Here is a 24,300-nt window from a genome sequence, read left to right as displayed (position 1 = left end):
TAAGGGAGTCTATGGTGTCTAGTGTTTAGGGTAGGGGTGAGTATATGGAAGAGATTGTATTAGTTATAAAGGCAATATAGTGCTCTATCTTTTTTGCAATCAACATTTGATGTTGTGTATTATGAAATGCAATGATATTTGGCATGATTATGAGCCATATAGTAAGCAAGTGCATGAAAAAAGAAACAATTTAAAATTGTGAAGTGTTGGATTTATCAAAAGATCTTTGCACATGCACAAATTGCACATTTTCATATTCTTCCATTTTAAGGTAAATCTAGATACCAATATCAACAACTTTCAATGATTTAATATCACCATGCAGTAGTCCCACTCGTTTGGATTCCAAATTTTCAATCCATTTTGATTTTCTACAAATCAAAAAAAAGTTAGGAGCACACCCTCAAATGGGTGTGCATCACTTTAGCACAAAATGGAGGCCCATTAACCCATACCTAATGTTCTCATTTAGGTGTGTCCTTGGGTTAAGGAGAAGCTCACATAGTGTTATTTTGAATTATTACTTGGTTGCATGTATGTACATAACAAAATTTTGATGCTTTTTAATAAATTGCTATATCCTATACTCTTTAGGATGCTATGCTTCACATGCAACATAGCACTTGTAATGCTTTAACAGCCTTATTTCAAATCATTATTCCATAATCTTTTGCTATCACGTTCAAGTTTGGAATGTATACCATAACTTGAAGACGAAGTTTGCCAAATTGTGTTGCAATGCATAAGTTATGGGTCATGCAAGATACCTATACATAGAAAATTCCCTAAACCTCACCAAAAATGGCTACACCCAAGCAAACAATGACCCTTAAAGAATGAATAAATCTATTAAAGAAAGGGGGTATTCCACATCCTTGAATCAATTAAATTAATTAACTAAGGGGGGTAATCCACATCCCAATTATATTAATTAATTAAGGGTGGTAATCCACATCCCTTAAGTTAATGAAGAGGGTTACCATACCCTTTAAGGACAAAAAACTAATGAAGGGGATTGCCCACTCTAAAAAATGCATATAAATATTATTTAAGGATCTGGGTTAAAACACATCCCTTAATTGTATTAATGATGGGGATAATCCACACCCATGAAAGGAAAAAATAAAATATAAAAAAGAGAGACTTCATCAACATCTTTTAAATCTTAATAAACAAATTAAAGGAGTATTTAAGAGAAAAGGAGAAAAGAACCTATAGACAACTTCTAAAAAAAGTTTCCTCAATTTATAAACTTTTATAAAAGTTTATCTCATGCCACTAGTACATCATTTAAAGCTTTTTGCTTTTTGAGGAAGAAACGGTCTAGTTCTAGTTTTTTGTTCAATTGTTTCAAATTCCATCTGTACTTTTGCCATCTTTTGACAAATGATAGCCAATTTGGTAGGGTTTGTGACTACCCATATTCTAGCAGTCCTACAAAACTTACAAGTGTTCAACATCGGAGTATCCTATCAAATTCAATTATTTCAACAAGTAGAAGGGGTGGTATGCCAACAAAGTAAAAAGAGGGGTGGTCCAATAGATTGAAAGTTTTTCTAAGTGATGGCTCGTGAATATCCATGTGTTTCAATCTTAGATATCAAATGTTTTTTTTTTTGAGTAAATATAGAAGCTTTTATTACTTTAAAGGAAATAATTTACAATATTCTGGGCGACAAACTTGGGCAGGCTACCCGCGGCCCACACTAACCTAGCACACAAAACATTCAACAAAAGACGAGCAAAAGACAAACCCCTATAGAACTGAACCTAGATCACTTAGGCACATGCCCACTAGAGAATCTTGCCTATTCACGAGCTTTTCCAGGGACAACCATTTTTCAAGCAAAATCTTCCGAGCGTCCAAGAAAGGGAAAAAAAAGCTTCCAACTATGTAAAAATATGGCAAAAATGGATCAGAAGAAAACATAGTTTCCCTTAGAAATATGCAAAGTATTATAGCAATGACTATTTTATACACAAATATTTACATGAATCTTTGGGAATGGTGAGTAACATAATGGGATGGATTTTGAAGAAACCCACATGTAGAGTAGGCTTCTCTATGAAAATTCCCTTATGATCCTTCTTACAACTTTTACTTAATAGGGGGTGACATTGAAAATCCTCTCTTAACCTATCTTCATGAAAGGGTTTCTCCAAAGAAACTTCATTGAAGCAAGCCATCAAGGTAGTTTTGCTAGCGAAACCCCTTTAAAGTAGGTCTTCCAAGGTAGTTTCGTTGGTGAAACTACCTTGGACAACACTTTTAAAAGTGACATAACTTTCACATCCCAATGTCTAAATATAGTCATTCAACCACTCAAGTTGATCGGAAAACCCCATTTGAGAATATCTATGGGGTTATATTTAGGAAAATCTTGCATATACAGTATCAGATATTACATGTATTTTTTGAGTGATATATAAGCCCAAGTTCATACTTGTTTATAGTAATTTAAACTTCTTTAGAAACATATCCATAAATGTCTTGTTATTTATGCTATAAAAACACTAGAAAGCTAATATAAATGTGTTTAATAAGTAATTATATATGTATAATATGATTACATTGAGAGTGATTATGAGGGATGTTTCTTAAAGGAATTATTTTTCAACACTTTTTTAAGGCAATAATAGGGGTACAAAGGGATGTCCATGAATAATAAAATTTATGTTATGTAAAAATGAATGACTAGTTTGTATATTTTTATGATAAAGGGATCTAGTTCTAGTAAAAATAAAAGTGTAAAAACCATGTTTCCTAAAGAAATTCAAATTTTTAAATCTCTTGAAAAACACGCTCGGACAAACTTGCTCATAGTTTTTTGCTCGTAAAATTGGTGCATCCTTTCTTTCCATATAAAAAATTATACTCTTGGTCATTCCTACCAAGGCATTCTCCTTATAGCCCACAACAATAGCCTAATTGAACAATCTCTCATTCCTTAGGCTCCAAATGGCTAGTTAACCCGTAGCTCACACATATTTGTAGATTGCCAAAGTTGAGGGTAAGCATGAAGTATTACCCAAAATCACCAACTTCTAATTAGCACAAGTGAAGAACCGCCCCATAAGTCCTACCTTCCTGACTGCCATAGAGCAACAACATGAAGCCAAAATCATCTAGACATAGGGCATGCCCACCCCCACCCTGATATCCTCAATCCACCTTAGTAGGAATTGACCCTAGACCATTTTCCCATGCGACCCCTTAGAGGCAACCAATTATGTGCCAAACACTTTCCATGCAAAGAGACAACGGGCATCCTTTCCACACCTCATTTATTCTCTGCTTCCACCATTTCTTTGATTGTGCAACTTCAATTACTCATTCAGATTCGGGATCAACATTTGATTTGCTATTAGATTCCTATAAATTGCTCTAGCACTAATTCGCCTAATCCCCAAAGCTCCAAGCTTCCACTGGTTATTATTGGTGGTAAAGATGTTTGCAACATTCTCTTTGCTATCACAATGTTGTAATGTGATGTCACAAAGTAAAACTCTTTCTTTGATGAAGTGCTCTCTAACATCAATGTGCTTTATCTTCGAGTGGTATATTGGATTCTTGTCTAATGCTTGAGCTGATTGATTATCATAGAATATTGTTGTTGGCTTTGATTCACCAAAGTAATCTATTTCTAACAATAGTAATCTAAGCCATATAGCCTCACATGCACCTATTGTGAGTGCCCTATATTCTCCTTTGGTTGAAGACAAAGACACAGTGGGTTGTTTGTTTGACAACCATGAAATAGCACCTTTACCAAGGAAAAATGTATATCCTTGTGTGGATCTCCCAGTCTCATGATCTCTTGCATACTCTCTATCACAGTATCCATGCAACCTTGGATGACTTCCTCTGTATTCTATTCCAAACTGTCTTGTACCTCTGATGTATCTCAAGACTCTCTTGGCTGCATTCCAATAAGACTGTTTTGGATTTGCCATAAATTGTGCAAGTGAACTTGCTACATAAAAAATATATGACCTTGTGATAGTTAGATATATAAGAGATCCAATGAGCTATCGATAGGCCTCATCATTGACTGTAGGCTTGTCGGGATCTTTGGTAAGTTTCAAACTTTGTTCTATGGGAGTGGCTGCAATCTTGCAATCTGCCATATGAAATTTCTTCAGGAAACTATCAATATATATTTGTTGGCTCATAAAGGTGCTATCTAAGTCTCTCCAGAACTCAATACTAAGACAATAGTGCATAAGTCCAAGATCTTGATGTTGAACTCTACAGATAAGTCTTGTTTCAGCTTGCTGTGATGAAGCTATCATTGCTTCTTGTCACAATCATATCTTCTACATATAAAAGTGCAATAGTAATGTCTTCCCCTTAAACTTTGTAGTAAAAAGTATCATCTGCATTGGACTTCATGTATCACTGATTAGCAAAATAATGATGTCCCAACTTCTAGGTGCTTGCTTTAAGTTGTAGATACTTTTCTTAAGATGGCAAACTTGATGCTCTTTCCCTGGCTCAACATACCTTGCTGGTTGCCGCATGTAGACTTCCTCTCCTAAGTAATAGTGATAAAAGCATTTTTGACATCTAGCTGGTATACCTTCCATCTGCTGAGTTTCGCTAGTGATATCAAAAATCTTTTGGAGTCCATCTTTGCTATTGGAGCATAAGTCTCATCATAATCTTAATTGTATTGCTGTTCAAAACCTTTTGCAACTAATTTGGCTTTGTATTCTTTCAATGCTTCCATCTGGATTGTCCTTCACTTTGTAAACCCATTTGTTTGCTATGGCCTTCTTTCCTGGTGGAAGGTCACATAATTCCCAAGTGTTTTTTTTGTACAAAGCTTCCATCTCTTCATTCACAACAATTTGCCATTTTGTCTTGTCAACAATGTCTTCAAAGTACACTGGCTCTTCTGTAGCCATGATGGTAGTCATAAGAGCATAATTGGTAGTTTCAATCTAAATTGTTTTGCCTTTCTTAGCATATGTCAATCTTGCTGGTGGTCTGCTTTCTCTAGTAGACTGTTTGAGTTGCTGCTCTTCTTGGAGTGTCTCTGGTAATTCTTGCTCTTCATCATCAACCTTTTTTGTAGGTGATTGAATAATTTGTGTGTCTATCTCTTGTGTATTTGATGTTTTCCATTCTGATTCCTCATAAAAATTTACACCCCTGGAGATTATGACCTTTTGGTTGGATCATACAACTTGTATGCTTTGCTTTCCTCACTGTAGTCAACCACGATGCATTTACATTACTTCACATCTAACTTTCTATGATGGTCGTCATGTTGGCCTGACATGGTTGCATAGTCTAATATAGATGAGACATTAAGGATGTTCTCACATATGTCATTGGCTTTGATAAAGCCATTCTGCTCTTTGTCACCTATTTTCATAAAAACATCTCTAATTCGGTAAGCTGGAGACTTTGCTATTATCTTATATGAATTGTTTAGCATGGTAATTGGCCTTCAGCCCCGAACCTTAGGCCTATTTCACCTCTTTAGGAAGAGTTTGATCAAACCAACGTTCACATTTTTTTACAATTGCCTGTTGCCCATTGCGTTATTAGCCATTTCAAGAAAATCTTATCTCATGACATCCCAAAACCACATAAAACTCTGGAGTCAGGCCATCCGTACCTAGAGCCTTATCATCTTTTTTAGCACAACAAGGGCTTCCTACAACTCCTTATTTGAAAACTCTCTTTCAAGGCCCACTCTTTGACAGTTAGAAACTCTAGTCTACAAGTCTCCTACGACCTCATTCAGCCAACATTCCCACTCCAAGCTCCCAACTCCAAGAGAACTCACAATATTGGATAGCTCCTTCTTAAAGACATCTGCAATATGCTAGATTTCTGTAACAATATTGCCTTGCAAATTTTCAACCTTGTCGATGGTTTCCACCAGATGTTTCTGCTTCATGGATTAGGAAAAAAACTTTGATGGGCACTCCCTACGAGATAACCACAACAAACAACTTTGAATTCTTGATTTGTCGGCTCTATCAAGCTCCTCCATTTGTAGAGCATCCTTAACTTCGACCAGAAGTCTTGCAATGATTGGGTCATGTGGACTTGAGAGCATAGCGTCCATGAGGTTCAATGGAAATTGCACTGCCTAGATTGCTTTGTCCCATCTTTCACAAGGGTCCTCCACCCGAGCCAATCCGTACAACCAAAGTTCCTCACTTCCTCACATAACCCCTCCTTTCTCAGAAGTTTCTTATCAAGCTTAAATGGGATATCCAATGACCTACCCACAGTTTGTGGGTTAGAGAAAGACCATCGCACTGAAAGATGATGAGATAATCTAGAATCTAACAACACCCTCTCCCTTAGGAGCACAGAGCCACCATCCTTCCTCTGAGAAATAAAACGTGTTAATGCAACTAGCCCCATAATCTACACGTCTTCCTTTGTTACTCCAAGTGAAGCCACTCGTGCCTTCTGGATCAATCTCTAATTCATCAATTAATCCTTTATCCAAACACATCTCCTTCCAAGCTTCTAACCCCTGACCTGACAAACCCCTTGACCCTAACAAACTATCTTCATCAGATTGAGTCATATTCCAATCTCCACCTAGCACCCACCTGCTACTCACCATTTAATGTCTCAAAGTACGAGATCATTCCTCACGAACTGAGGGTCATCAAATGCATAAACACTAACAACATTGAAGAGAAACCCGACACACCTACAACCACAGCTATATAACCTGACCACATCAAAATCTTAAAACGCCTCTTTACCACCTCGAGTCAACATAGCTACCCCCCCTTCCCTTGAATAGGTGAGTTAACAAAAACATCAAAATGATAGCCACAATCCTTCCTTAGGTACACACTTAATCTGTTGAAGGAGAATCACATCAGCCCCCTAATGATGAACAAAAGCAATACAACCCTTTTGTTTGGTTTTGTTGCAACATCCCCTAACATTCCAAGTCACCAAGGATACTAGAATGTCACCAAGGATACCCCTTACTTATCTCGCCCACCATCTCTATTGCAAGTCATTGTATGCATCCAGTAAGAAGTTAAACCGGTTCTCTTTCTTACTTACATTATGTGCTGTATTGTTAATTCGCTTAGACATCTCCTTCACAAGGGCTTATTCGAGACACCTTCCTCCGAACGCTTCTTGGACGAAGCCTTTCTTCTAGCAACCTTTTCCTGAGGTTGGCCTCAGGGAGATTTTCTTCTATATCCTCAACAACCACTAAATAGAATAAAGATCACTTGTCAGCTTATTTTTAGGAGCCTTCGCAACAGTCGTCTCGGGGACCTTTTCTTGAAGCTGAGCCTAATTTTGATTTTGAATCTCGGCCAAAACTCTTCCTTTCCTACCCATAGTTCTTGTGTCGTCATCCAAAAGCTAGATCTCCATCGACGAAACCTTTGTCCGCAACAAATCATCCGTTACATTTGAGCTTTTGACATTCGGACATCCCTCCCAAGTACTAGAATTTGCATGTCATTATTTATAAGACTCCCTTGCTCCAACACCTTTGGACACCTGAGGGAAGGGCTTTAGCTGAGCATTGCATCCGATCTTCAAGAAATGGGCCAAACCTGACTTTCGGAGTAAAGCCACTTCCTCTAAAAGATGAAAATGCACAAAGTTTGGTATATCTTGACTATGGTCCCAAAATATCCATGCATGTTTCTTGCCAAACACCTTCGGGGTAGAGGACACAACTACCAAAATCTTGCCAAGGGCATTAGCCACCATATCCATTGACTTCCCCATCTAAGCTGGCATCCCTATAAAATTCACCCACACTAGGTGTTCCCTAAACATGAATTCATCAATATTGAAGAGGGGCTCCAAGGAATAGCCAACACCACAACTCCTTGATACATAAGCGTTTTACTAAGCACATCATAGCGAACAACCTTGGAAACACATCATAATAAGAAAAAACCTTTGCACATGAACCTAGCAACATAGCCTTTGATCGAGATCTCACATTCAAATGCCTATGGGGTGTCCAAAATCTATTGGGAGGACACTTTTTTGCAAAACTTAGAGCTGTCTTGAAGGAAGTGCTTAAAAAAAAACAAGATGGAATTCATTCATGAGGCTTGCCCGAGATGGTGCGCGAAAAAGGGGTGATGAGAGAGAGAGAGAGAGAGAGAGAGAGAGAGAGGATTTCAAGGGATAGAAATAGCAAGTGAAACTTAGCCCAATTGTAACGAGATGGTGCACGGAAAGGGGTTGAGAAAGAAAGAGAAGAAGAAGAAGAAGAGAGAGAGAAGTGGAGGAGAAAAAGATGGAAGATTTCAAGGGATACAAATAGCAAGTGCAACTTAAGAGGATCATAACAAGATGGACCACGTTCAAGTGGCTTGCCTTAAAAGGGCAAGAGGAAAAGGAGAGAAAATTGGTGGACTGCCCAAGAAACAAGGTGAATGATCAAAATCATTCATGAGGCCTGCTCTGGAAACTGAGAGAGAGAAGAAGAAGAAGAAGAAGAAGAGAGAGAGAGAGAGAGAGAGAGAGAGAGAGAGAGAGAGAGGGATAAAAAAATGGGGACACAAATAGCAAGCAAGAAGAAGAAGAAGAGAGAGAGAGAGAGAGAGAGAGAGAGGGGGGGGGGGGGGAGAACAAGTGAATACATTCAAAAGGCCTACCTTGGAAGCTAAGAGAGAGAAGAAGAAGAAGAAGAAGAGAGAGAGAGAGAAAGGGGGAGAAAACAAGGTGAATGATCAAAATCATTCATGAGCTGAGAGAGAGAAGAAGAAGAAGAAGAGAGAGAGAGAGAGAGAGAGAGAGAGAGAGGGAGAGAAACGGGAACACAAATAGCAAGCAAGAAGAAGAAGAAGAGAGAGAGAGAGAGAGAGAGAGAGAGAGAAAGGGGGAGAAAAATAGCAAGAACAGAGGACAAAAATAGCAGCGGTGGACAGCCAATCACCCGTTTACACGAGAGAGAGAGAGAGAGAGAGAGAGAGAGAGAGAGAGAGAGAGATGGCGACACAAATAGCAAGCAAGAAGAAGAAGAAGAGAGAGAGAGAGAGAGAGAGGGGGAGAAAAATGGGGAGAAAAATAGCAAGAACAGAGGACAAAAATAGCAGTGGTGGACAACCAATCACCCGTTTGCACGCGATTTACCAAACTACCACTCCAACGCGGCAAGCCACAATTAGAAGCTTTATCATCTCAAAACAAAGAAAACGATTACTACAGCCTTTCCCTTGTCAAAAATCGTTTCTCATCTCAAAAATGATTTTGATTACTCTGACCTCTCTCTCGGCAGGCCAAAAATCCAAATGGAAAAATCAACATTTTTAACTTCTCAAAGTCGAACCTCCTCAATGGGAAGCCAAAAATAGGGAAGCCAAAAATAAAAGCTACTAGCTTCGTTTAGGGTTTCCTCACCCTTCTCTACAATCCTTCTTCCCGTTTTCAAGAAAGGGACAGCGATTTCGCCTTCATACTGCATCGGTAAGCTCGTGCCTTCTCTGCTTGTTTATCCTGTCTTGTGATTTAATTACTCTCTCGTGATTTTCTCGATGCTGTAATTGTGTAACTGTTGTTTTCGTTCATGTCAGGTTTCCTGGAGACTCCGGCTGCCGACGCCTTGAAATGGAGGTGTTGACCCTTGCCACTACGCCTTTCATATGCTTATTCTTTCTCGTTACGTCTCCTTTCTTGTTTGCCTCGGTACTTCGATTCCGTTCGATTTAAAGTACAGTCTTTGAATTGGCATGTAAAAGTGTCTTAATTATGACTCGTTTTCTCTGGATCTACTGGAGGTAGAGTGTTTACTTGACATTCAATTCAAAGAAGATTTACGCAAGCAGAGATTGTTTTCTAAAAACCCAAAACGTGTTTATGATGCTGCAGGTGGCTCATGAGAGTAAGCTACAAAGCTCAAGGCTAGGTGGCCTGTCCAGTCCACAAGTTCGAAAGAGAAGCATTAAACAGCTTCTAGAGCTTCCACATAAGCAGCTTCCACGTAAGCGGGGAGACGTGGTTTTCTATCCTCATGATACAGACTCGTCTGCTATGGATAATATACCATTGAAAGACTTATTCCCTAATGTTAAAGTTCACAAGCGGCCGCAGGAGAGGACAGTTGAAACTTTTGATTCTCCTTCGCCTCGGAGCAGAGAAATGGAGGATTCTATAAGGACCAAACTGAGGGAGTCTTTTGCTGCAGCTTTGAGGGTGGTTGAAATCGCAGGTTTTGTTCAGATTCCCGAGTGGGAGGAGAGTGAAGCAGGGAGTCAACACATTGAGACACGTCAAATACCTGCAGCTGGACAGGTAAAAGCTGGGGCTAGGGGAACAGATTTTCGTCCAGATTGGAGAGATGGCATTGAAGGTTCTAATTTGATGGATGATAGTAGCAGTTTTCTTACGAACGCATCAATGAGCTTTGAACAGATTGAAGAGCCCCCTTTTAAAAAACCGAAAGTAGAAGCAGACAATACAGAGATGGAGGGTGCCAACTTGTTGCATGTATCTGAAGTTGTCTTGAACGTATCTGCGGGAATAGAAGCTGAGCTCTTCAGGCATTTTGGTGGGGTTAATAGGAAGTATAAGGAGAGGGCCCGCTCTTTACTTTTTAATTTGAAAGACCGTTCCAACCCAGATCTTCGAAGACGGGTCCTTTCTAGGGAGATTCTGCCACGGCATCTGTGTGCCATGAATGCAGAGCAGTTAGCATCAAAAGAACTTTCTCAGTGGAGAATTGCAAAAGCTGAGGAGTTAGTTCACATGGTCGTACTTGCAGATGAAGATGCAGAACAACGAAGGCTGGTGAAGAAAACTCACAAGGGTGAATTTGAAGTTCAAGTTGAGAAGGCTGATGTTCTTACTGAAGGAATTACTGGGGGTGTATCACAGAGATTTGCATTGGGCACAGAACAAAAGAATGAGGAATACGGTGCAGGCGTCCATGTAGGCTCTTTATTTGATAGTGGAATGGATGATATTATGACTGCAGGAGACACAGGTGTTCTCAAGTCCTCTCCTATTAGAGAACGAATTTTCGTGTGCAGTCTCTCTGCCGTTAATGATTTTAATCATGAAAAGGATCTGGACAAAAATAAGGAGTCACAGAAACTATTGGTAGGACCCAGTCTGCAGGAGAATATGGATAAGGATGGCTGTCTGCCCGTGATAATGTCCCTTGATGAGTATTTAGGCTCCAGAAATGAGCCTCTAGTTTCGGCTCAAAAAGCTGAGGAGGAATTTATGGCTGGCATGAATATTCAAGCACCTTCTGATCTTACCAAGATAGTTACTCCTCTTCAAAATTCTGTTGCTGTAGAATCAGGGAGCACAGAAAATGGGAGCTTGTGTCAACGAGAAAGAAAAGAGCACAGAACGCATGACAAGCTTTGGGAAGGCTGTTTCCAATTGTCAGGCTGCCAAATTTCACCAGTAGTTGCTTTTTACAAAAGGTTTCATTTTATAATCTCTTGCCATTCCTGTTCTTTACAGATCCAGGTCGTGATTATGGATATAGAGAAACCTTTTTGGCTGTTGCCAATTATTACGAGCCTCCTGTTTTTGATGCAATTGCATCTTCCCTTGCTTGTTTCTTTGATAAATTCTTTTCTAATCTGTCTAGGAAGATTGATGTGCGTGCTCAGTATGGTTGCTCTTCCCTCTATTCTGCTTTTTTGGGAAACGATTATGGTGTTCGTTGTGCTGCACCTTTTTTCTTTTCTTTTCTTTTTTTGTGGAAGGAAGGGGGGGGGGGGCGCTTGGTGCAATTTTTACATATAGTAGTCATATGCTAGTTTTAGTAACCCGATGCGAAGTTATTGCATAACCACAGGCAGCCTTGTTTTCAATCTACTGTGTATAATACACTGTATCAGTTTAAATTATGACTCAACTCTGTAGGTCGTATCACGCTACAAATCAAAATTTGTAATCGTTAGTTATTGATGAAACATTTTTAATCTCCAGGTAGGACCACCTTCAGCAAGGGTCTACAACATTATTTAGTCATGGATGTCCTTATAAGCTCAAAATCGTATGGAACTTAATGTGAACCCTTTAATGAGTGCACGTGAAACAAAAAGATCCAAAATATCGGTTCTCTCAGAACAAATGCGGATACTGCAAAATCACTTATTACACTTCTCAGAAGAATTTAATAAAGGTTACGCTGAATCTTGACATCACCCAAGAAAATTGAGCCGTTCTCAATTTAAATGTTGAATTGTCTGTACACTTTATGAATGATCCAACTTTCACTTCAGCAATGGGAGGCAAGGGAGAAAATTCTTAGGAGGCTGATCTTTGTTCAAGTCCACAGATATAGGCTGCAATTCAGTTCTGACATACTGCACTTAATAAGAGAAGGGGACTATATCTTCACCCTTACTTTTCATTGCAGCTTTCTGCAATTTGCAGACAGATAAGGGTGAAGAACTGGGTCCGATGTTTATTCAGTTATGTTTACAAAGCAATTGTTTACTCAGGGGACTTGGTTTTTATAAGTGGAGCAACAAGGCATTTAGTTTTAGGCCTCATTTTACCTTTTATAAGTGCTTTGTTAACAACTCTTTACAACCAACAAAATGCAACTGATTTGCAGGATATCTAGGCAGCTTTTCTGACGTTTTCAAGAAAGAAATACGGAAGTTCGAGGGGGATGAATTAATGACTTCAGCCTGAGCCAGCTTATTTTTTTAGAGCATCTGACCCATAGCTTATTTTTTTAGAGCATCTGACCCATGTAATCGTATGAGCCCTTGGTACAGTTTGTAATCTAGTCCAAGTGAGCCTTAAGCCTCCATTCCCATTCCATAAGAATGATGCTACCCTTCATGTGGATCCATAGAAAGGCTCCTCCAGGGCATTTGGCTTGTTGAGGTTGAGCTGTTTGGTTAGTTGCAGCATTTCTTTTATTTCAACAGTGGGTGTAACCTTTCGCCTAATTCACGAAGCGCTATTGAAGCTTGTATGCATCCCTAGTGCTGTTTGGTTGGTTGAGCATTTCTTTTATTTCAACGGCTGTTGTAAACGTTTTCTCATAATTCACAAAGCACTAGTGAACGCTCATATGCATTCCTAATGCTGGAAAATGCTGTGTTGACCTGTTGACTGGTATATTGTATGAATAGATGAGGAGGGTCTTGTGAATACATGTGCGATGTTCCAATCTTTTGCAATATAACTTAGCACGATTTATAGGAAGGCAAAGACAAAGTTACAATGGTTGCATTTGTTATTGGTGCTTACAATCATGTATGGCATGTTACAGCGGTTAAAAATGTCTAGGCATAGTTTAGTTTGTCTCGAGAGGGGAGAGATGTGTGACCATTATGGATCAATGTCAAGCTTGGTGTCTGATTGAATGGGCTTGTCTGGCAGCAAAGCATGATTGAGCTGGCAGCCAAGCAATCCTTAAGGCCCTATTACAATCATCTAGAAGCTGAGGTACATCAAAACTATCGAAGATGCTACCGAGCTTGTGGAGAAATCGGTATTGCAAGGTTTAGTAAGCGATGATGAGTCACTAAGAAGTAAAAAATATTCATGATGTTGAAAAAATCAACCTATTCTTAAGAAGAATGAATTAACAATGTTGTAGAACAAGGGAGCTTGAAGCATCCTTGACCCATAAATGTTGGTGACGTGTCCACCCAAGAGCTTGTATTGATCTATTTTGGTGGCAGCATGTTCAAGATTTGATGGGATCAAAGGAGCATTGGTTCTTGAATCCATGACCATTCCTAAATTGAAGTCAAGCCTAAGTATGACACGTCAACTATGGTATGTTGGGGTGTAGGAAATTCCATCCACTCTAGGTAATTAACACGAGGTTCAAGAGTGAGCATTGTGCTGAGTCTCCATTTTGGTTCTGATTTCAACCAATTGATTTCATCTTCTTGATCCTGGTGATAAGACCCGTCACTGGATCTGTCTCACTAAGTCATGGATGGGACTTATAGATTGATCCTGGTGATATGACTCATCACTGGATCTCTGTCACTAATTCATAGATTGAGGACTTGGGACTCAGTTGGGCTGAAGTTTGTCATACTTTGGGCCTTGAAGCGGTCTCAAAGGATCTCCCACGCATCCGCCGTGGTTGTAGCCATCTAGACAAATAGTAATATGTCTTTCCGATGATAACCAGTGCTTGTGCATCCTTCTCTTGCCATACAGACATCTGTAGGTCCTCAGCGTCATCATTATCTTTAAAGATTTTCTTTGGATTAATGGAGCTTGAGAATGGAGGCTTCTCCATTCTCTCACTATAAGGTGGGTCTTCACCTTGAACTTCCACAATCCTCTCACTATAAGGTGGGTCTTCACCTTGAACTTCCACAATGGATAGTTTGTCTTATCAAGCTTGCTAGTTTCAGTAAAATGTAGACTTGTAAGTATCGCTGCCACACCTTCCAAACACACTATCCTATACTCCTGGACTATGAGACAAAATACACATCCAAAAAGAAACACTTAAATCTCTGAGAGTCAGAGACAGTCGAGGAGTGCACAGGGCATCTCAGCTCGAATTATTCAGCACATTACTATAGTTTAATATTATTTCTATGATCTTTGGGTCTAGGGTTGAAATCTCTGATTAGTGCAATACATCTTGATAAACAGCCTATTTTCCTTCCTTTCAAACTTCTTTTACTTTTCTCAATCCTGCAGTTCTTGCCTTGAGCCAGATTGGAACTCACACCTAAGACTTTGAATTTTACCTAAAGTGTCAAGGTCAAAGCCGTCAATAAAATTTCAAACTATTTTCTCAACTTTTAGATAAAATGGCTATACTTCTTTATTAGAATGAGTTTTTTCATAGTTTTGGGATTTCTTTTGAACTAGATAATCATACTTTCTATGGTTTATGGACTCAAAATTAAATTTCGTGAATGCTAAAATTGATCTTTTGCACATTCTTTGACATCTCCAACAAGTTCCAAACCCAACCATACATTGTCACACTTATTGATCTTGGAATTCATCGTTGCTTTGAATTCCTGTTTAATAGAATTGATCTGAGTTATATCTTGGTCACAAGCTGTGGTGCAGGTGTGGAGCTTTGCATCTGAGTTCACGCTGTAAGTTTGCTCTGCGGTATGTCAAGGCATAGGGAGAGGGCGCCGAGGCTATGGAGGGCTTCTAGCTGACTGGGCTTGTGGCAAAAAGCTTTGTTTTTGGGAACTCCATCTGGTGGCCTGTGCTAATGCTAGAGCTAATCCCCAAGCTAGGCCAAGAGTTCAGCCTAGCTTGAGGTGGGTTACTTCTGCTGTAAACGACGTGAGGCAGAGGCGATAAGGATTCCTGGAGACAGCTAGGGTTCATGCGGCAGTGATGACCTGGAGGTGGCGGCGGCTAGGGTTTGCCTTGGAGAGAGAGAGAGAGAGAGAGAGAGAGAGAGAGAGAGAGAGAGATGCTGGCTTTGAGAAGTTGACTGATTGGAGTGCTATGTGAACACCTTGGGCTCTCTGGTTGCAGCTCTCTTCTGTTTGGAAGTCGTATGGGAAGTGGCAAGACTGTTTTCTTGCGATGTCTATGCACGTTTCTGCATTTGCTTTTTCTGAAATTTCTGTTTCTTTTTTTGATTACTTTGGAGGAGTAGATTACGGTTTAATTGAAGTTTTACTTTTCCATTTTGCATCCTTTTTTGCCGGCATAAAATTTAGATCTCTGTTTTTGTGTTGTTATTTTGGAGGAGCAGATTTGGAAATAGTTGAAGTTTGTAGAGAACATTTCTATCTGTTTTTGGTTTTCAGTCTGCATCTATATTTTCAGCATGAAATTCAATGGTTTGTTTTCATGCATCTTTGGTGAGCTGCACTTCTCTATTGTTTGATTCATGGTTTGGCTTTGCTAGCTCCTGGAATTTTCCTAAGCCAGCTATGTAGTAACGAATCCCATGTGCGTGGGGCAACTCTATTCAGGAATACGATGCCCATATGTTAATATTAACATTTCTGATGGATAAAATATCACTGCAATAAAACTTTTCAACTGTAAATTTCACAGTGGAGATGGGGTAGAGCTGCAGTGCTGGCCAGAGCTGGTAGAGATCAAGGGAAGAGTAAGACTAGATGCTTTGGAGAAATTCCTGCAAGAATTACACCTTTCTAGAACTCGTTCAATTATGGTACATGGAATCTCCACCCCTGCCCCCGCCCCCCACTTCTCTCTCTCTCTCTCTCTCTTTCAATGAGCTGTTTGTCATGAAGGAAGAGCACTCATCAGGGATATTAACAATAAACCCACATTCACTCAGTCTAAACTGTTCCGAGTTTTCATTCTTGCTGGTTTAGCCACGTGTTATGAGCACTGAGATGCCCCCTCCCCCCCCCCCCCCCCATCCCACCGGCCTTGTCACCCTCTCTCTCTCTCTCTCTCTCTCTCTCTCTCTTTGGGGCCTATTTAATAGGTTTTTTGATTGGTTTTCCAGTTTAAAGAGTTTCATGTTGATGGAGCTTTAAGTTGTGTCTTTTTCAAGTCGGAAAGCTTTTCTCTCAAGTCTAAACGATGAAAAAATGCACCTTCTTTACAGAACTCTCAACCTGATACCTTGCATATCTCTCAGCCTAACTGTTCTGGGTAGGATATAGCACAGGCAAGTATAGAATGACAAAAAAAGACAAATAGTCAATGCTTTTACTTTTTGGTCAATGCTGATATTTGACCATTGATCAGACATTGACTTGGCTGAATTTGTAAAAGGGGAGGGCCTGTGTAATGGAGCATAGCGATTCAATGAAAGATATCAGCCACAAAATTGAGGATGAAGACCATCCACTTTGAGATGACGAGTACCATGGCCCGTCTGCGATGGGTGCAAGACCTACCTCCCTTAGGTCTCAACGTTGGGATTTATCCTAGGTTCCCTTTAATTTAAAGGAATAAAATTTTAGATTTTAAATTTCTTTTAGGGAATTTTTGAATTCTCTCAAAGTGGAAAGTACTTTATGTATATATGTGTATCACACATATACGTTGCATCATTGCACCAGTTCTCTCTCTCTCTCTCTCTCTCTCTCTCTCTCTCTCTCTTTCTCTTTCTCTCAAAGTGGAAAGCAATGGCTACATATACGTTGCATCATTGCACCAGTTCTCTCTCTCTCTCTCTCTCTCTCTCTCTCTTTCTCTTTCTCTCAAAGTGGAAAGCAATGGCTATATGCACACATATACATTTGCGTATCACATGGGCACCCATGCTCAAGTCTATGTATGCTCATGTAAGCGTACATGTGTATGCTTGTATATGTGTGTTTGGGGCTATAACACATGTCATTGTGTGTGTACACATATGCACATGATGCGAATTGTTGCCACCTCCTTGCCCAACACCACTCCAATAGAAAAGAAACCTTGGCAAACTTGTATGGTAAGAATAGTATTTCGTATAGTAAGAATAGTAAAAAATACCAAGGTTGTTAACATCGTTAGCCAACAACACCATGGGAGCATGGTGGTAGAGTAGGCAAATGTCATCAAAGAAAGCTTGGAGTGCTGACGGTTTGGTAGAGTAGGCATAATACGCTATAAGAGTGGAGCTCAGGGTGGGTGTGGCAGTAAGCATGGACTTCAAGAGGACGATGACCTAAGCAAAAGGGTGTGGAAACCAAGGCCTGGTCACATCAACAGAATTAAAAAAACTAGACTATATTTCAACACATACCTTACTATCAAGCCAATAAGATTGAAAAATCAAAATGAACCACATTTAACGCTTGTAGTTGCAAGCTAGAACACTTTCAGCATGACTTGAAGTTGCAAGCAAGAAATATGGCTCGAAAAGTCCAAACATTCCACATTTCGGGCCCACAAACGGCGCTGCATTGGAGACCTAGTAGTCCTTGCAGTGGTACCACCCACAAAACGTATGGGAGTGAAACGTCCAACTTCACAAAAATGTGGTGGCAGCAGGCTCCTAAGTTTGCAGAATTGGAAGGGGCTTTGTGCTGCTGGTAGAAGAATTTAAAGCCAAAGAAGGTAGTGTCTATTGGCACCAGCGATGGCTTGGGAGGGACGCTGGGAGTTGCAGAAGGGGAGGGAATAGGTGTGAGGGGGCGAGAAGATGGCCAGGGAGGGAGGTTGGGAGTTGCATAAGGGGAGGGAATAGGTGTGAGGGGGCAAGAAGAGGCGAAGGGAAGGGAAAGCTTGTACGATTGAAAAAGAAATGGTGCAGCTTTTTGCAAGCGAGACTATTGGAAGGGCAGAAAAATAGTAGCGGTTGAGAGCGCACAATCGATGGGGACATTCGAGATGGCAGGGAATGATGTGCGTGACTCGGGAGGCGGCTAGCCAAGAGTGCTACGAAGGCATATGCCAAGTGGGAGAAAGAGTGCAAGGAAGAGGTGCCATGTGGCATAAGCCTCTGAGCTCCACATGGCACGCTTGAAATAAGTAAATAAAGAAGATGTCTAGCCCATGAAGACGACTAAGTCCGTAGACCCTAGCACCATGCTGACCACCATTGGGAGCATGATTATGAAGCAATCTTTGGGGACCTTTTGAAGTACACCATAGGCCAGCCTATGATAAAAGGACGAGAAGCTTGGTGCCTCTGTGAGGCATAAAGAATAAGATAAGGATTCTCTTCGAAACTTTGGCCTTGGATACGATGTCTTTTTGAGAGAATGATGGTCAACTCCACTAATATGAGTGCCCCATATTAGAAGGATGACACTTGCAATCGGATTAGGGTTTGTGGCTGCCAAAAGGGCAGCACATGGGCTGCCACATGGAGTGGGTGAGGCTGCCATGTGTGTAGATATGAGACATAAGCGGACTGCAACATGCGCTAGATGCATCCATGTGAGCAGATTTTAGGCATGCTGCAGGGCAATGCAATGGCTGCCATGTAGGCTGTAATGAAGTAGGTAAAAGGGGCTAAGTTAGTGATAACTCTAGGGGCAAAGGAGGAGCTTAGAGGGGTCACAAGTGAGGAAATTTGGAAGGGACTATATGTAAAACCGATCCCCAAAACAATATATATCCCCCCCCCCCCCCCCCCCCCCCAACCCCCCACCCCAACAACCTCCAAATCTTGCTGCCCCGCTCCCCAGCCTCCTCCCGCCCCCATCTTGCTCCCTCGCCACCTAACCTGCTTACAAGTTGAGAAATCAATATCTTGCACGCTTCGAGGCCCCTCGCTTGCTAACCTACTTCCGTGGCTCCCACCCCCGACGTCTCACATGTGCCCCTGCTCTCAGCCCGGCGCCTTCTCCCCTCCTCCCTAGCTTGCCTGTCCCCTACCCACCCCTCCCGCACACCCCCCCCTTCCCCCCCTTCCCTATGTCCCCTCTACCTATCCCCCTCTGCCTGTCCCTTGCCTCGAGACGGTCGGTCCCCCCAGCTCCTTTGTTTCGCCTTCCTCTCTGTTTACCCCTTGTCCCCTCCCGTCTATCACTCGTTACCTCCCCCACTTGCTTTCCTCTTGCCATCCCTGTAGCTACCGCTTGCTTGCTCTGCTTCTCCCACTCTCCTCACCTCGCTCTCCTTCCACCCACTCCTTTTTAGCTGTTGGAACGTTGGGCATGAAGGGTCCTAAGCTTTTCTCCCCTTCCTGAAGTTGACAAAAACAGCAACCACCCAAGAAGAGAGAGAGACAAAGTGGAAGAGAGACTCCGAAAAACATGGCAAAAGAGAAAAAGGAGACGGAAAGGCACAATAATTAGTAGACCAAGTAAAAAGAACAACGTGACTGCATCAAAAATCTAAATAATAGGTAAATGCATAGTAGGTTCCAGACTGAGACTATTGCTGTGCGAAATCCTACAGCCTCAGCTCAAGCCTTTGTGTGCGGCTCCAGTCTAACAGTACCGTTGTCACCCCTCCTTCCTGTGCCTTTCACCAGGCTTACCCGATGTCTCCCTCTCCCTCCTAGCTTTTGCCCTCTCCTATACCCCTCACCCAGCCTTATTTTTTGACTTCCCTACCCACCGTTGGGCTACCGCGTCTTGCAGCACTATGCAGACTCAACATCCTTAGATTCACATGGATGAGGATCTCTATGTAGAGGAAAGGCGTACCCTTCTATAGTAGTGGGATGTGGCCTGCAAGGAGGAAAACTGGATGGTAGCTCGAGATGGGCATGACATTTAGTAGACTGCCGCATAGGGGGACTGGGCCTATGAGGCTCAGAGTACTGAGAACTTGACTTGTACTTATTGGAGCTAGAACGGTACCTCATGGTCATAATTTCTTAGAGTCATACATAGGACGAGATATAGCTTTCTACACAGAAGAGCCGAGAGCGCCTTTTGCTCTAAGTTTGCGGATACACATGGGAGGCGACATACCGTGATGAGACTAGAGAGACGTGGAGTTTGTGGATTAGGAGGAATGGTGGTTCTATGTAGGACATACCGTGATGAGACTAGAGAGACGTGGAGTTTGTGGATTAGGAGGAATGGTGGTTCTATGTAGGTCGTTTCTCATTGCCGTGATCCCAATTGAGAGACGTGGCAGACACGCCATGTTTCTTTGGATTTGGATGCAACCCATTTCTCCACAAGACCTCTTCATTGCATTGCGCTATTTCCCTCTTGAGACCTCACATTTCATTAGAGATCTTTGTGAGGCCAAGACCTCACCGTACGCAGCCCTACATCCAGACGTCATAGATTTTTCGAGCAACGGGGACTTCTTGTTGGGGATTTCAATGCAAGGATAGCTTCACATCAGGTACCACTTATTGATTTTCAGGTTGATTCTATTTTGCTACTTGATGTTGATCTGGATGAGGCAGGGATATCTTGAGTATCTGCAGATAGGCGACTCCTGATCACTTCATAAGGGCTCTTTTTCTTGGACATAACCTCATCATATTTAATGGTATGGAAGGATGGCCCTCCTCGAGTGGATTCACTTGGTTTCCACCTAGGGAGGCTCCAGCATAGTTGACTAACTCATGGATCTGGTGCCTTCGCCTTATCCAGATTCGTGCCACCTCTCGAAGCCAACAGTACTCATCTCTTTTTTACCTTGGAACCTTGAGTTCCTCTATTTGATGGTCCGAGATGCCGATTGTTGAGGCCAAGCTAAAGGCACTTAGGGTGAGAAGGCAAGTGGATTGGGTAGAGCTCCAAAAGGCTATGGACGAGAAAGACTAGGCCATACAAGCAACAAAAGAAGCAAAATGTGCAATCAAATGGATCCAAGCAAAAAAGAAACGATTGTTGAAGGAAGGTTGCAGGTAGGCAAAGAAAGGAAGAAGCAGGTGATGCGGGCTATAGAAACAGGTCGAGTCAGTAAGGAGAATCTTGCACTACAAGCCAAACTCAGTGTCCTAGAAGCCCAAGTAGGCACTCCTAAAGGAAAAGTGCTACTATAAAAAAACAAGCTCATCGTGGCCAAGGAGAAGCTCACCAAGTAGGGCTCCAAGACCTTCGAATCCATCCGAATTTACGAGGATTAATTGTAGGCCATCAGCTCACCAAATTGCAAGTCCCGCCAAGTTTTAGAACAAGAGAGATGGTGACGTGCACTGAAATACTATTTCTGTGGGCGTAGACTTAGCCGTAATTCAACGACTCCTTTGAAACTTGGATTTGAGATGCTCAATGCCTATTTGCATGTTCTAGGCCTCACTTGAAGATGTTTTTTATGCCCTTTCAAGTAGGACAACCCCTTTTGACTTAATTTTATTCCCATTTCATGACGACTCAGTGAATCTATCCTAGTGCAGTTGACCTATGGCTGATTGCGAAGTTTTGAGGATTCCCCAATAAATACAGTGTGAGGACTGAATTAGGGGACCCTATGATTTGACTTTATGCAATGTGGATGTAGGGTGTTGAGTTAGTCTTAACTCAGCGCGATGATGCTATGGTGCCCTATTGACCTAATTTGTGGAAATAAACAATGTGACCAAGGTATGATATGCATTATGACTGAGGGTCCAATGCAGCCACACACCACAACACCATCCGTACATACCACATACCATGACATTCACTTCAACTATAGGTTATCCCTTGATATCATTTGTGGAAACAACTTTATAAATTATGCATATCATAGCTTGGTCACATTACATATTTCCAAGTTGACCACGGTATGATATGCATAATATATAATGTGACCAAGGCATATAAGGTGATATGCATAATATACAATGCGACCAAGGTATGATATGCATTTGTGGAAACAGCTCGATAAGTTTCTCTAATCCCTCAACATAAAATGGATGTAGAGTTCTCACATATGAGACGAGATAGGGCTCTAATACTTGCGATGCTAGAGAGAGAGAGAGAGAGAGAGAGTTCAATGAGAGAGGGAGTTCAATCCCATGTTCATATATAGGGTACAAGACTGCCTCCAAGAGAAAGAAAGAAAGAAAGTTTATTAAAGTCTTCGAGAGACTGTGAAGGTCTATGAGACTAAAGATAACTGATACAATGAGCATAACGGTGGCGGTCTCAAAACGGGCCAGCCAACCGTTTCTACAAAAAAGAGGTTATGAAGGACGTTGTGTCTAGTCCTGATACAAAAAATATGTGTCTACCTTTAGATGATACCAAAAAGAAGGGGGGGGCACAAAAAATGGGGCAGAGGGGGGAGATACAGTATACATGTGCAGGTGGTGATCGTCAGAGACCAATCATAGAGGGGCCGTCAAATGGGAGGTCGGAAAAAACCTTGCGATAGATGATTGGCCTCTGATGTCACGCGGCCTAGTCGAGCTCGGTTGTCGGGGGCGGCGGGTGGCCCTGTGGATGAGGGCAACGGTAACCCCAGTGGGGCGGGCAGAGAGCAGAGACGAGATGTCATGGACCCGGATGTGTGAGTCTGTCCGCTGGCGCAGCTGTCGTGGCTCTGGCTCTCGCTCACATCCGTGTCGTTGGCTAGACTGAGGAGAGGTATCCTGTGACTGGAAGAAATCAGTGATAGGACGCTGGGTGTCTTCACGCTGTGTGTGCTGCTCGTGTCGCCGTGCTCGGAGAGAGGTATCTCGGTGGCGAGTCATCTCATGTAAGAAAGCGGCTAGGCATCGCTGATCCGGGAACTACAGCATGTGTGGGAGGGAGCCGAATCCGTCGCTGAAGAGGCAGTGGTACCGGCCTCGAATGGCATAATAGATAGGACATTTGAAAGCAAAGTGCTCCTCCGATTCGATCTCCTGCAAGTCGCAAAGTGGGCAAAGGTGGTCCTCTCGTGGGATACCCTCTGCGCGTCCGCTCTCGATTCGTAATCGGTGTGACAAGACCCTAAACTGACCGAGGGAGATCCGGAGCGCATGTGGTAGATGAAGTTGTGTGTAACCCGGAGGTGTGATGAAGCCCTCCTGTGAGATCTGGAGGCAGTGTCGGCGGTAGAAGACGAGCTTCACAGGGAGCTTGGAGTGAAGAAACCATGTCCGCCAGGTGTGGAGTTGGAGCAGATCCGCTCGAATGAGCCGGTTGACCTCCTGGTCAGTGGGGGAGAGGGGAGATGGTGGAGCGTCGAGGCTGTACTGAAAAGGAGGCAACCGGTCTAAGTCGAGGCTCAGTCGGGTGAACCAACTGGAAAGACGACTATACCAGCATTGCTGGTCCCCATCAACGGATAAGGCCATAGAGGAGGATAGGGCTAGCCAAGGTAGGCGGAGGCGACCGTCGGCGGAGGAGCTGAAATCCTTGACTCTGTGGAGATAGGTGATAGCCTGAAAAGCCGCATCAAGCTGTAGGGGTGAGGCACCGAACTCTGCTCGAATGATCTGGTGTGGTACTGATGGTTTGCTGCAGATCATCCGAGCAAACATCAGTATCTGTAGGTGCTCGACTCGAGCCCACTCTGTGTCTGAAAGGTCGACTCCCCACCAAGGGCTACCGTACATGCCTGCTGGGCGGACCAAAGAATAAAAAAGGAGAGACTTGGTCTGCGGGTCCTGGAAGTGGGAGTGGTAGCACTGTCGCTCTAGCCTGGCAAGAGCGGCGTATCCCCGACTGATCCTGGCTTGCATGACCGGGCGCATCGTGAAGATCGGGCCTGAGAAGACAACGCCCAAGTATGTGTAGGAGTCAACTATCTCAACAGGGTCGCCGGCGAAGAGGAACTGCTCTCGGTGCAAAGCGGGTCTGGAAGTGTTGAAGATCATCACCTTGGTTTTCCCAAGGTTGACCTTCAAGTCATGTGTATCACAGAAGACCTGAAGTCCATCCAGGTGTCGCTGAAGACTAGTAGCAGAAGAGGATAGTAGTACTACATCGTTTGCGTATAGGAGAATCTGGATGATAGCCTCCGCAAGAGAGCAGCCTGCACCTCCGAGTGTCCTGATGGTGGTCTCGAGCTCGTTGATGTAGAGGCCAAATAGAGTCGGCGACAAGGGACATCCTTGTTTGACTCCAATAGTGCTCGTGATCTATGGGGTCCAGCTG

At 42.4% G+C, this 24,300-nt stretch overlaps 1 protein-coding gene across 1 annotated transcript in view; it reads left to right on the top strand.

Annotated features, from left to right (window-relative positions):
• Positions 1–9,265: 9,265 nt before the first annotated feature.
• Positions 9,266–24,300, top strand: part of LOC147899853 (uncharacterized) — a 56,238-nt gene continuing 41,203 nt past the window's right edge. Inside the window, exons 1-4 of the mRNA XM_087377118.1 lie at positions 9,266–9,436; positions 9,544–9,583; positions 9,839–11,403; positions 15,962–16,082. Of these exons, the coding sequence (XP_087233244.1) occupies positions 9,578–9,583; positions 9,839–11,403; positions 15,962–16,082 (1,692 nt within the window). The 5' untranslated portion in view covers positions 9,266–9,436; positions 9,544–9,577. The remainder of the gene's footprint in view (positions 9,437–9,543; positions 9,584–9,838; positions 11,404–15,961; positions 16,083–24,300) is intronic.

The sequence above is a fragment of the Dipteris shenzhenensis genome, chromosome 7 (genome assembly GCF_047967505.1).
Source record: "Dipteris shenzhenensis isolate YYH24624 ecotype China chromosome 7, Dip_SZ_1.0, whole genome shotgun sequence".
NCBI classification, from domain to species: Eukaryota; Viridiplantae; Streptophyta; class Polypodiopsida; order Gleicheniales; family Dipteridaceae; genus Dipteris; species Dipteris shenzhenensis.
This window is presented reverse-complemented; position numbering and strand designations above follow the sequence as displayed.